The sequence below is a fragment of the Ursus maritimus genome, unplaced genomic scaffold (genome assembly GCF_017311325.1).
Source record: "Ursus maritimus isolate PB19 unplaced genomic scaffold, ASM1731132v1 scaffold_33, whole genome shotgun sequence".
NCBI lineage: Eukaryota > Metazoa > Chordata > Mammalia > Carnivora > Ursidae > Ursus > Ursus maritimus.
This window is the reverse complement of record NW_024425897.1, coordinates 25,049,818-25,063,467: the sequence shown is the minus strand read 5'-3', so window position 1 is coordinate 25,063,467 and position 13,650 is coordinate 25,049,818. Positions and strand designations below refer to the sequence as shown.

Genomic DNA, 13,650 nt, shown 5'->3' with positions numbered 1-13,650 from the left:
AGGAAGTTGCTTTTCAGGGTGTCAGCTTTTCACTTGAACTTTCTTTTCTCCTGGCTTCTTGGGGTTCCTTCTGGCCAAGGCGTTTTCAATCAACTGAGCTGACATCTGAACGGACAGCCTGTTCACGTCACAATCTGGGGGGTTGTGGGAGGTGGCGTTCTGCTCCACGTGGTCATTAAGGGACACCCAGGTTCCTTCTGTCCCGTAGTCCCACCTGCTCTCCTCGAGATCCTCAGAACACTTCCCGTTCAAGGAGTTGGGACCCATGTGGAGAGAATCCGGTGGCAGGTGTCTATGGGCAGGAAGTTGTATCATACTGGGCCCACATCCCATTGGTGAAACGTGATCACGGGCCTCACCCAGCTGCAAGGGAGTCTGGGAAATGTAGTCCCGTCATGTGGCCCTGAGGAAAAGGAGGAAAAGGAGGTCCCCTGCCCGCAGGCTCCATCACAAGCTCTGGCCTGTAGCCTTGAGACCCAGAAGGGGTGGGGGTTGGAGATGTGACGTGGGGCAGCATCCACACCCCAGGCCTGCTGAGCATGGCCCCAGCCCATTCGTTTGTCGTTCTTCGTCCCCAGAGCGGGGCGATGGAAGGCAAGCCCCTGCGGACCTTCTACACCCAGCTGGTGTTGATGCCCAGCGTGTTGCAGTATGCCCAGTATGTCCTCCTCGCACTGGGCTGCGTCCTGCTGCTCATCCCCGTCATCCACCAGATCCGGAGCCAAGTAGGTGGTGGCCAGAGCGAGGCCTGGGCCGAAAGGCCCGTTTGCTTGCCTGCTGGGGGAAGGTGGGGCCAGGGGTCCCCTAGGCGTCCCTCCAGCCGCCTCCGCGGACACCCTCGGCCTGGAGCCCACCTTGGGCAGCGGTCCTGCGTCTCTGCCTGGGGCAGGGGAGCTGTCACTGCGTGCTTACCTCTCCTGCATCCCACATTGCCACTTCTCAGCGGGTCGTGGGAGGCCTGGGGACCCTCCCTGGGAGAGGCTGCCGGTGGGCTTTGGGTAATGAGACCTGGTGCTTGGATGGACTGTTCATCACACCTGCACCTGCTGGGTGCCAGGCTCTGTCAGGTGTAGGGCAGATAGCTGTGAACAAGACAGATGCGGGCCCTGCCCTGGGAGAGCATGGCATTCTAGTTAGGGAGATGGATGAAAACTGCGTGAACAGAAAAGGCAATTTCGCTGATGATAAAGATGATAGAAAATGTGACAGACAAGATTAGTGCTGTCCAGCAGAACTATGTGAGGCATGGGTGTGATTTTAAATTTACATGTTCTAATAGCCACATTATGTAAAAAGAAATCAATTTTAATCATATATTTTGTTTCACCCGGATGGGTCCAAAATATGACCACATCAACATGTAATCAATATAAAAAATATAAATATAACTAAATTTTCCATTATTTTTTCACATTAAGTCATTGAAATTCGGTGTGTATATTATACTTACAGCAGGTCTTGATTTGGACTCACCCCATTTTAAAGGCTTAACAGCCATATTGGCTCCTAGACTGGTCATCATAGCATTCAAGACGGTTGGGGACAGCCATAGAGAGAGTGTCATGACAGGCTTCTCTGAAGAGGTAGAATTTAGGCTTAGGGATGTGAATGCTGATGGGACACTCAGCACAGACTTACAGAAGGAGTGCTCTAGGAGAAGGAATGGCCGGTGCAAAGGCCCTGAGGCAGGGTTGGGTGAGGCATGTCCGAGGGCCCTTGGACCCCCACAGCATCTGATTTCTTGCTTCAGTGTTGGCAAAAGGCTCTTCTGCTTTCTCCTCTTTCTTGGGGGCTGCGTGCGTGCTTGCGTGCTTGCTGGGGCAACGATAAACTTTGCGAAGCTCTTAACTTGGGTTTCAGCCCCTTAACCCGATTTGCCTTCCAAATTCCCCATCCTGTAGGGGGAAAACTTTGCCCTGGTGCGAGGGTGCCAGGGTCTGTGAGCTCTCACCACACCACTGCTCTGGTGTTCGAGCTCCTGGTGATCGTTGGGTGTAACCAGCCTGTTGGGGGCTCAGGGAGACTGGGCAGAGCGGGGCCGGCTCTCCAGGGAGCACAAGGGAATTCCCTATAGTACTTTGACTGATTTATGCTGGGAGGGTGGAAGGGACTAGAAGCCAAGGCGCCCAGCCTAAGGATCCCTCCTTGGGCGTTTCTGCCGCCACAGGCGGGGGATCCTGGGGACTGGCTGGTGGGGGCTGGCCAGGGGAGGAGGCCAGAGCAGCCTCCCCGTCTTCTGTCTCCTCTGTCTCTCTCCTGAGTGTCCGTCAGGAGTGGGAGGGGGAAGACTGAGGAAATCCATGTAAAATCGCTGGGTAGGACCCCTTCCCTCCAGGCCTCAGCCCCAGGTCAGTGTGTGGCCCCCAGACCCAGTAAGGATGCCTGTTTCCACTGAGGATGCTGCTGAGACTCCCTCCCCACAGGTCGCACTGAAGGCCGCACAGTGGAAATTTATTACATGATTTTTTTTTTTTTTTTTGCTGGGGAACTTAGCGGGGCTTAGGCCTCACATATTTTTATGTTATTTGTCCTGATTTTTTTTTTTTAAGTGTGCTGACGAACTCAACATATTTTAATTTCCCAGAAGTTTTTTTCTCAAGTCATTCCTTTCAAATAGCAAGCCTTTTCACAGAAACTTCTGTTTCTGGCCGATTTAAAATGCCACCTGCCCAACCCGCTGGTTCTTGGCCAATGCACCTTGCCCACGGTGGCCCGTCTCCACACCTTGGTTCTGGTCCAAAGCCTGACATTCAGGTGGGCAGACCCTTCCCCGCCTGGCTCGTCTGTCGGACCGAGCGTGTTTCCCAAAGGCACTTCTGTCTCTGGTGAAGGGCACCCGCTCCCCAGATCTCGCATCTCCAGGCGGTAATGGTTGTGGGACTTAACACCCTGCTCTTTGCTTTCTGGAAATTGAAGAATCGTGTCAACCTTTTGTGTTTGGCTACAGCGTCAACTATAAATTAGCTTGGTTATCTTCTAGGAGAAATGCTATTTATTTTGGAGTAGTAGTAAAAAGGGCTCAAAGGATAAGGAGGCCATTCAGGCCTATTCTGAATCCCTGATGACATCAGCTCCTAAGGGGACTGTGCTGCAAGAAGCAAGACTGTAGGTGGGTACCAGGTAACCGCGCGCCCCTTCCCCCTCCACCCCCCCCACCCCCGTAGCGAGTAGAACTCTGGCGGCTTGAAGCACTTTGGATCTTACACGTCTTCAGCCTAAACTTCACCTGCAGTGTCTACAGACTGAAAATTCCTGCTTGTATATTTTGGCATTCGGAGCGAAGGGCAGTTTCTTTGGTCCCAGGCGTGGCAGGAGACGGAGGGCGATGGCGGTCTGGGGGCTGCTATCTTACTCGAGAGGTCGTCTCAGAAAGCGAGGGTTAAGGTTCAAGCCAGCTGCTTCTCAAACCTCTGGTGCCAGTAGACTCCTCTGGGAAAGTCGGCTCCAAGTGCAGACCCCTGGATATCCTTCTGGTCCCTCTGGAGTAGAATCACGGATGCAGCCCAGGAATCTGTATTTTAATGGACACCTCCCCCCAGGGGGATTCTGATGTCTTAGATGCTCCCATGTTTGAGAAACACGAGTCTAAATAAATCTGGGTTGGGGGCGCCTGGATGGCTTAGTCGGTTGAGGGTCCGACTTGATTTTGGCTCAGGTCATGGTCTCAGGGTCCTGAGATTGAGCCCCACATCAGACTCTGTGCTGGGCATGGAGCCTGCTTCGGATTCTCTCTCTCCCTCTCCCTCTGCCGCTTTCTCCCCCTCCATCACCCACCCCTGCTTGAGCGTGCGCTCTCTCTTAAAAAAAAAAAAAAAAAGCAAACTCAAATAAAATAAATAAATAAATCTGGGATGACTGACCAAGAAAAAGAGAGTTTAAGCATCAGCTAAGCACCCACTGAATACCAGGATTCAGAGAAAGCAAAGACACACAGATCAACAACCCCCCCCCCCGCCCCGCCAAGAAACAACAACAAAAGGGTGCCCAGTTAAATTTGAATGTCAGGTAAACAATGAATAAATTCTAGGGTAGGCGTGTTCCATGCAGTTACTGGGACGTGCATATACTGAAAACTCAGTCGTTTACCTGACATTCAGATTTAACTGGATGCCCTGATTTTATCTAGCAATGGAGTTACCTTCCCGGCCGGGTTCCATTAGGTCTGAGGACAGCCGAGATCTGCTCGGGATGCAGGCAGCAGAGCCCCGGGCCCTAGAGTTTGGGGTTGGGCAGGGGTGAGTAGCTGTACGGTCGTACCCCTGATAAATAGCTCTTCCCTTGGTTTCTCAAAAATGTGCTGCCCCCTTGAGCTTCTGGGGCCAAGCTGCTTGGGTTTCAGTTTTCTTGAGAGCCACAGAACAAGGGTGAGGCAACAGCCCTGCTCTTTGGGGCCAGTTGGCTGCCTCCACTTCCCTTCGATTGCCAGGGCTGGAGGTGGAAATCAAATAGAAATTGCAAAGTCGTGGATGGAGCCCTGCAAGGAGGGAGGGAGAGCTGTGTCCCCAGCCAGGCTCGGGGGGGGGGGGGCTCCTCCTGCCAATCGGGGAGTAGGAGAGGGGGGCGTGAGCCCGTCAGTGCTGAGCGTGCACGGGATGCCCTCCTTGAGGACGCGGTCCCCGGGCTTGGGAGCAGGGTGTCCTCACCGGAAACTAGTCTGCCTTTCCGTCCTTGTCTCCCCAGAATCCCTCTGGGGTGGCTTATTGTGTCCAGTTTGGCTTCACAGGCACCCCTGCCCCCTTCTAGCCGCGGTTCCCTTCTGTGGAAACTTGCTCAGCATTCTCGGGGTGCCAGGGGTGGGGTCCTCAGGCGTAGAGAAGGGCGTTACTGCCTTGTAGCACAGATAGGACTGCTGGTCGTGAGGTCAGAGCCCTGGGTTGCCAGGGACACAGCCAGCATGTCCTGCCACCACCCTCTCCCCAAAAAGACAAAAACAAAGCTGGGGTCTCCTCTTTATTTTACCCACAGAATCCAACTTACAAGGTATTAGGGAGTTTTTGCCTTAGAGATTCTACTGCCCTGCCTTCTGGAAGGCAGCTCAGCCCCCACGCCAGGTGCTGCTGCCCCTTCTCCCAGTCATGTGTGCTTGGGGAATGCAGTGTCCTGTAATGTCCTGTAGGCTTTGGTTTGGGGTGGGGGCAGGCACCTGGGAAGTGACCTAGGTCCTGGAGACCTGGAATCCCTGCATGGTGGTCTCCAGCCTGTGCCGAGCCTTAGTGTGGGTCCCTAGGGGAGGCCCCACATCTTGCCTTGAACCTGGGCATGGGAGGAGTCTCGAAGGGCTGCCTTGCTTGGGAGAAAGCAGGAAATGGGGCCTACACTAGCCCAGAAGAGTATTTTTATGTCGATAAGAAAGACAGCCACTCTCTGCAGACCTGGTCAGCTCTAGGGCATAGGGTTTGGCAAATGGAGCATGACAGCCCATTTGTAGCCCCCTTGGCTAGGTGCCCTCGTGCAGTGAACATCTTGGACAACTGTACATGGAAACCCTTCAGGGAAATGTTCCTAGACCTTTCCTACCTTCTCATTAATTTCTCTCCCATTCTAAGTTCTCATTCCTCAGCAAAACAAAAGTGGTAGGGAACAGGAAGAGGAGGAATCCGGTTCATGTTCTGGCTCCTTGGGGATTTGTACATGTGTCTTCCTTGGGAGAGACCAGGGGGGTCTTTTCAGTCTGGGACTAGTTTCCCTTTTTACTTCTGAGCAAGGCTTTCTTGAGTTGTGGCTGTCTGGGTCACATTGCTGAGGTCTGGCCACCCTAGGTGTCCCATGCTGCCTCTCTGTAGTGGTGTGTTGGGAGGGGGTTGGTCTCACTCTGGCCTGGCCTCCCCTCACCGCCCCCCATTCCTGCCCCTGGCTTGAATGGGCTCAATCCTGGAAGCCTTAGATCTGTCTCAGAGGGCCGGAGTCCAACCATTCCCTCCTCTCTGTCCTGCCCAGAGTGGGGTTTTGATTCTCTTCACCGCCTGGAGAAGCAAGTGGGGTTGCAAGTGGGTGGGGTGCTTGAGGTACTCCAACCCCAACTGCTGGGCGGGGAGGCCTCTCCCTTCTTCTGGGGAAGGAAGGCAGAGGGCGCAGAGGGATGAAGAGCGCCCCCCCCCCCCGGGTCCTTATCATCGTTGCTGTCTTTAACAGCTTGGTTGAGAAACTTAAAAAAAAAAAAAAGTAAAAGTAGGTAAATGAGAGCATCTGCTGTTCCCTGTCACCCAGACTCAACAGCATGAATTGTGAACATTCTGTTCCATTTCACCTTTTCGCCCAGAGGCGGTCATTGCCAGGAATTTGGTGTGTGGGTTTTCCCCCTCTGAGTCTGTCTAAATATATCCAGAACAATGGATGATTAGAGCAGTTCTCATGGGGCAGTCTGCAGCTGGCTCTTCCCCTCCGCGGGTTTGTTTTGTGAAAGCTGTCCAGGTTCGATGCCATCGTGTGAGTCTGTTTTTAAAATGCGTTCTCCTGTCGGTGGACATTGGGGTGCTTTCCAGTTCTGGTATTCACAGTATTGCAGATAAACCCTGGACGCCTTGCTGTGCCCTTGGCACTGTGCTGGGCAAGTCCCTTTGGACCTCGGTTTTCCCATCTCTGAAATAGGGTGAGGGGCAGGACAAGATGGCGTGTAGTGAGAGAGGAGGCCCTCGTAATTGCATTTCAGGGGGTCTGGACGTCCCTCCAGCCTTTCCTCGTCTCGAGCTTGATTAATGGGTGTTGCTGATGGGGGACGTGGAGGGGGCTGTCTCCTTGCTGGAGGATGTGGGTGCAGAGCCAAGGGTGGGGCTGGGGATGGGGGTGGGGCTCCGTGACAGGGCCCGGTGACCCAGCTCCTGTCTTCCTCCACAGGGCCCCGGAGATGCCACAAGCCAGCCCAGCGTGGGCACTCAGCCAGACCGGCTCCCCGGCCCCCACACCCCACTTCTGCAGGACTCTCTCAGCGGACAGCCCACCCGCCCTAAAGTCTGAGCCCCCCCGTTGCCATGCGCGTGTCCACACACTGCACCCCCCCTCGGCACGCGTGCCCACACGAGCACACAGGTGTGGGCAGGCATACTCAGGGATGGAGCTGCTGCTGAGGAGACTCAGGGAGAGCCTCCACAACGACTGTCTGGAACCTTCTGTCCAAGTGACCCGCAGTGCTGTGGGCACTGGGTCCCCTCCCTTGAGTGAGCCCGGCCTGACCCTTTCAGCCAGGGGGCCCGGGCTCCTGACACCACCTCCCCACCCCCAGCACCCTCTCCACCAGTCACGGAACACTGCAGTCCCTGCTTGGTGGCTTTTACTCCGAGGGGCTGGCTCCTGTCTCAAAACCCAGCCCAGGAACACAGACTTCTTGTGCCAAAGCCCTGTGGGCAGGGGGCTGCCCAGTCCAGCCCACACCCGGAGCTTGGCCCTTGTACATCTGTCTGGGCTGGGGGCGAGGCGCGTTCACACAGGCCTCAGTAAACAGTGTGAGCTCCAGAGGCATCTCGAGTCTGCTCTGACTGTCTCCTCATTCCCCAGGCGGACTTGGGTCTCCCTGAAGTCTGCCCGGGGACCAGGCTCGGGTGCCTGGGGCCCCTTCCCTCCAGCCTAAACTGACATCCTCCTGTACACTGAGCCAGCCACTCTCCGGTGGGGGTGGTGGGAGCCTCCGCCCCAAGCTGCCCCCACGAGGGCCCTCAGCTTTCAGGTGCCGGGGTGTAGGTGCGGAAGCCCAGCCCCAGCAGTCTGGGGGTCTGGTCTGGTCGGGTGGGGGACCCATCTACCCGCGACTCCTGCTCTGGGGGAAGCCTCTGCGTCTTTTCTACTGCAAGAGAAGTGAAGTTTTATCGTCTTTTAAAAATAATTCACTATTGAGGTAATAAACCTTTTTTAAAAGTTAAGGCTCGTGTCTGTGACAGCCTGTTTGCGGAGTTGTGGGGGGCTTCCTGGGAAATTCTGGGCTTGCAGTCAATAGCTCCTTTCTGGTAACTGCCAGGAGCGCCTGGGCTACTGACTTGCTTTTCTGTTGTTTTAAAATTTCAACCTTGTTTATATTTAACATTTTATATAAATACTGCATGAATGCAGTTCTTGTTTAGAGAGTAGGGTCCAAGGCTGCTTTGACCGCGATCCCAAGGTAACTTGCCACTTTGGCAGGGAGCCTGGCTAGGCTTTTGTCTGTGCATTTATATGCAAATCAAGGTGCCTGTAGGACATTGTTCTGGTATTGCTCGGTATTGTTCTGGGCTTTGGCTTTTTCTTGTTACGGAAGAAGCGGAAAAGAGCAGTGGCTAAGACAAGGTAGGGAAGCCAGATGGCCTGGGTTTGAATCTGAGCTCTGCCTCTTCCTAGTGTTGTGACTTCAGGCAGGTCGTTTGACAGCTGTGTGTCTCAGCTTGTCTGCTCTGGAGGGAGACAGTAGTAGCACCTGCCTCTATCGGAGAGTGGCGTTGTGAGGACGCAGGGAGTCAGTACAGGGAGGGCTCTTAGAATGTAGTTGGCACACGGGAGGGGCTGTATAAATTTGCCATCGTTACATTTCCTATGTCGATTTATCATTCTTGGTTTTCTCCCACCCAAGCTGACCCTTCAGCTGTTCCTGTCTTGGACACTGTTTGCTGCTCCTGCATTTTGAGCCACCTCGTTCTTGTAAATGACAGCACAGTGTCCCAGGTACAGATGCTCACACGGTCCCTCTTGATGGACATCGCAGCTCTTTCTAGTTTTCTCCTGCAAACACACTTAACATTCTGAAGGTCCGTCCTTCGCGGAATATCGAGCACCCTGCCCTACGCCAGGCACCACCCTGAGTGGGCTTTCTCTGGGCTAGGTGCGGAGTGGGGGAGCGGCACTGTCCCCAGGCATGCCACTTCAGCCTTCCTCCGGGGTGGCCCCCAGCGGGGATCACCAGGAGCCAGGGTCACGTAGGCACAGCGCAGAGCAGGCACCGAGCCTCCGCCCCACAGTACTGTCAAGGTCCCACAAGAGCAGTATCATTTCTCTGAAAATTGGGAGAAACCTAAAATTTTAGGTCGAAAACACGTTTTTCAAACTGAATATTACTATATTCATCTTTTAGCAATGCTGTTGCAAAATGCAATCTTAAATATTTTAAATTTTGTTTTGTTTTACAATTTTAAATATTTTTAATGCTGGAAGGGACTTGCGCAGGTCACCTGCAGCCCTGCCCTGGGCCGCAGGGGCCCCTTCTGGCCGGAGGCAGCGTCCTTCATGCGGCAAAGGCTGCGCGCCCCTCCGGGTCCTGAAGGACGTGTGTCCCCGTTCACAGGGGCGCCGGTGACGTCAGAAGTGCCCTGATGATGTAGGCGGCGCCCGTGATGACGCAGAGGCGCTGTGATAACACGGAGAGGCCTGTGATGGCGCTGGAGGCGCCGTGATTCCGTTAAGATGCTGTGAGAAGTCAGAGGTGGTGTGATGATGTCAGAGGCGGTGTGATGACACGAGCCTTGGGCCGGAAGCCTTGACTTCTAACTTCTGTGCTGTGTGCGGCCGGCCCAGCAGGTGCAGACGCCGGGTTTGGGCTGCCTGGGTCCTCGCCTCCTGCGCCCTCCTGTGCCGCCGGCCCTCCTCGAGGCTTTTTGTGGCACCATCCACCTGCTCGCTGTGACGTGGGCATCGAAAAGCTTTCCTGTGATATTTAAACAGCAGCCCAGGATGAACTTTCCCACACGCTGTTGTCATGGACGTTTTCAAAGAAAACCGCGTTAGGGGTGCCTGGGTGCCTCAGTCCCTTAAGCATCTGGGCTGCAGGTCATGATCCCAGGGCCCTGGGACCGAGCCCCGGGTGGGGCTCCCTGCTCGGCGGGGAGCCTGCTTCTCCCTCTCCTCCCCTGCTCCTGCTCTCTGTCGCTCTGTCTCTCTCAAAGAAATAAATAAAATCTTAAAAATTAAAACCACATCATCACTCTTTAAACAGGCCAACGGGACCTAAACATGATACCACCACTGAACAACCCACACAAACAAGCTCTCTGTTGGCCCCCCTCGCCTGTCTTGAATGCCTGTCTCCTTCTCCCCTAGAAGTTCAGCGAAATGTTATCGAGTGTATGACAGGAACTATGCTTAATCGTTCTGCTGTTCTTCTCTGCAACACGAGTATGTCTGGAAGCGCAAAGGAGTGTTTCCATTTTTTCTTGTCACCACAGAGGTTAATGTTTTGTTGGTCTGGACTGCCATTCTCTGTAGGTACACAACTGGCCAGCAACGTCGATGTTTCACATTTGTAATCTATCATACAAAGAAGTAAGCTCTATTGGAATGCATCTCCTTTTTTACACGTATCTTCTATCTTCTTAAATGTACCGAGTGGAAGAGATGTGTGTGCGTACAGTTCCAGGAATCGTCACACACACACACACACACACACACACATCCGAGTCACCACCCCCACCCAAGCTAACGGAATGGTTTTTGATCCCTCCAGATTTCCTCCTGCTTTTCCTTTGCTGGAAAACCTTCCCCTGAGGCCTAACCTCTGACAACCAGATGGTTTCGCGTTTTTGAGAATGTCCTATAGATGGGATCACCCAGTCTCTGGGCTTCGAACACTTCTTTCACTTGGCCTCCGGTGTTGAAAGTCACACGAGCCCTTGAGTGTATCAACGCGTTGTTTCCCTTTCTTGCCAAGTAGAATGCCATTGTGTGCTTACACGGGTTTGTAGCCATTCAGGAGTTGCAAGACATTTAAGAGTATTTCCAGTTTTGGGCAATTAGGACTTAAGCCTAGGTGTGGGTTTGGGGGGCCGTATACTAACTCTGTGTTTAACCTTTTGGGGTGCCGGTGGAAGTGTCCGTAGCAGCTGTAGTATTTTGCAGTCCCATGAGCAAGGTACGAGGGCTTCCCGGGTGTGCATAATGGCCAGCACCGTGGTATTTTAAAAGATTTTAGTCATTCGTAGTGGAATTGCATTGCTTTTTTAAAAAATTATTTATTTCTTTTATTGAGAAGGAAAGAGAGAGAGAGCGTTCAAGTGGGGTGGGGCGGGGCAGAGGGAGAGAGAGAGTCCTCAGGCAGACTCCCCACGAGCATGGAACCTGACACCGGCCAGATCCCAGCACCCCAAGATCATGACCTGAGCCAAAGTCAGACGCTTAACTGACTGGCCCGCCCAGGCACCTCTCATTGTGGTTTTATATGCCTGGAAATACATCTCCTAATGAGGTGAAAGAGGCTTCCACTTCATTCCCAATTGATTTGTGTATCCTTGAGTGACGAAACTTTTTACTAGAAGGAGACCAAATTTGTCATCATTTCCACTCTCATTTTCATAGATGTAAGATAGATGTAAGATAGAAAAGGCTTGTTGACACAAATAAGTCACAGGGAGTGGAAGGAACGTCCCGATAGCCGTATCACTCAATTCTTACACCCTTGAGTCACGGGCAAAAGGGAGATGGCCATCTGTCATCAAAAAGTATTTTTGCTGATCTGTCAGCTGACAAGTCCATTTGACCTTTCTGCACATTTGTAGAAAGCAACCAAGTGGAAAGCACCCATTTGCAACAGGATTGCAAAAGGATTACTCAATCTTGAGATTAGTTCTGGAAACCAGTATTTGGGAGTGTCCCTCCTGTGGGGACGGGACAGCGGGGCGCCTCACAAAGGGGTGGGAGAATGGTCTCTGCTGCCTGGGTCTGCTTGTGGGTACACCTGCTGGCGAAAAGCTCATGGGTCCAGGCCTCCGAGACGGTTCCCTTAAAAGCCCCATTTGTTCTCCTCCGAGAGCTGAACCCAGCATGCCGCAGCTTGAGTTGGTAACTATGGAGGACTGTCGACTTCCCTGTGCCGGAGCCTCAACACAGACGCTCTTTTTAACTTTTGCATGCAGCTCTACTTGCTTCCTTAAAAAGGAAAAAGAAGGGGGGCGCCTGCGGGGCTCAGTCATTAAGCATCTGCCTTCGGCTCAGTCATGATGCCAGGGTCCTGGGATCGAGCCCCGCGTGGGGCTCCCTGCTCAGCAGGAAGCCTGCTTCTCTCTCACCCGCTCCCCCTGCTTGTGTTCCTCTGACGTCTCTCTCTCTCTCTGTCAAATAAATAAATAAAATCTTTTTTTTAAAAAGGCAATTATCCATAAAGCATTCTGCTGTGTGCGTGTGTGTGTACGTGTCCCAAAGGAACATGGGATGGAAGAAGTGAATTTGCCCTTCACGTGTCTCACCTTGTGAACATCTTGCTTCTGAGTATTTTTGTGAGGTTTAGGTCGATTTGTTCCCTGGTACAACCTTGGCCGCATAAACACGTCCAAGGCTTCCTTCAGGGCTCAGCGAGGAGGGCGGCCCGGCGCTCGAAGGGCATCAACAGCGCGGCAACGCTGTGCCGACACCTCAGGCGACGCTTTGTCAGACTGCGACGCGGCATCGGTCTAGGGAATTCTCGGGAGTGTCTGTGACTCTGAGACTTTTCCCCATCCTCTCACTTTACACCCTAACCCCCACCTACCGCATGATTCTGTTAATATTAAAAAAGAAAACATTGACTCATTTTTAAAAAAAAGACTTTTCTTAAAAAAAAAAAAAGCAGTTGTATCTGAGCTCGTGGGTCCAGTATCCATGAAAGCAAACACATAACAGTTAGTTCAAAGATGTCCATCCGGGTACCACTAGACCTGCCTTATTTGAGAACTCCGCACTGTTCCTTGTTGTGACCTGCACTCCCCCATCTTCCCACTCTGCTTGTGGAGTAAGTGTTACCCTTGTTCGGAATTTTCCCTCTCTGTCTTGCTCAGTCCTGGCCACCATCAAAAGCTCAATTCCAGCCATGCCCTCTCCTCCAGGGAGCCTCCCTGATTACTTCTGCTCACCCAGATTTCTCCCATCTTGGAATTCCCAGGACACTGTGTCTGTACCCCAGATAATACTAGAATGTTCTGGAATACCAGAAATCCAAACTCCAGTTGCTGTAGCCCCCAAGCCCCAACAGGCTCTAATATAACCCCTGGTATTTAGGATTGTGCAGAAACTGGAATAAGCTTACCCAAGATGGTTCCTCACATTCCTGTGCATTCCTTTGTTCCTTCGTTCACTCAGATGGTCATTCTTTCAACATTGGTTGAGTGCTCGCTATGCACTGTGAATAAGATCACTAAGGTGGCTTTCCTCATCTGAAAAAATGGGGATAATTTAATATCTGCCTTGCAGTGTGGAGCTCAGAAGAGTTGGTGGCCCCACATGAGGGGTTCAGGGCTGGGGACACTGCGTTCAAGCCCCTGGTTTGGTGCTGCCCTGACTGACGTCACTGGGGGCCCTTACCTGGGGGCTCTGCAGCCTGGCCCACAGTTCTCCTGGCTCTCTGCCTGTCCCGTGCAGTCTGTTCTCCATGGGGGGCTCGAGAGGTCTTTCTGAAGTGTGAACGACCACAAGGCTCATTCCCTGCTTAAGCCCGCTTGGCTTTTCCCCACCTTGATGATCAAGACCCCCTCTTGGGGGCTGCAAGGAAGATCCCTCCCCCCTCCAGTCACGGTGCACGACTTCTGGGCAATTCCAGGGTCGGCCACTGGAGGGCGAGCTGTGCACACAGGTTGTTCGGAGGCCTGTGGGGTGCTGTGGGTCGGCCCTTAGGGTGTTCCTTAAATTGGGGGAATGTTACCTGGGGTCACAGCCTGGCTTCAGAAACATGTAACCTCAAGAAATTACATCTTATGAAAATAGGCATTTTTTTTCTAGGAAGCATTTCCTTAA

The 13,650-nt window shown here is 53.0% G+C and overlaps 1 protein-coding gene across 5 annotated transcripts in view; it reads left to right on the top strand.

Moving 5' to 3' along the window:
• Window positions 1-13,650, top strand: part of SCARB1 (scavenger receptor class B member 1) — a 128,010-nt gene that overhangs the window by 63,400 nt on the left and 50,960 nt on the right. For 3 of the 5 annotated variants that reach the window (XM_040620030.1, XM_040620029.1, XM_040620031.1), the window contains exon 11: window positions 579-725. In XM_040620030.1, the coding sequence (XP_040475964.1) occupies window positions 579-725 (147 nt within the window). Of the gene's footprint in view, window positions 1-578; window positions 726-2,980; window positions 3,110-6,834; window positions 7,854-13,650 lie in introns of those variants that run through there. The other 2 variants (XM_040620027.1, XM_040620028.1) reach the window with 2 other exon arrangements.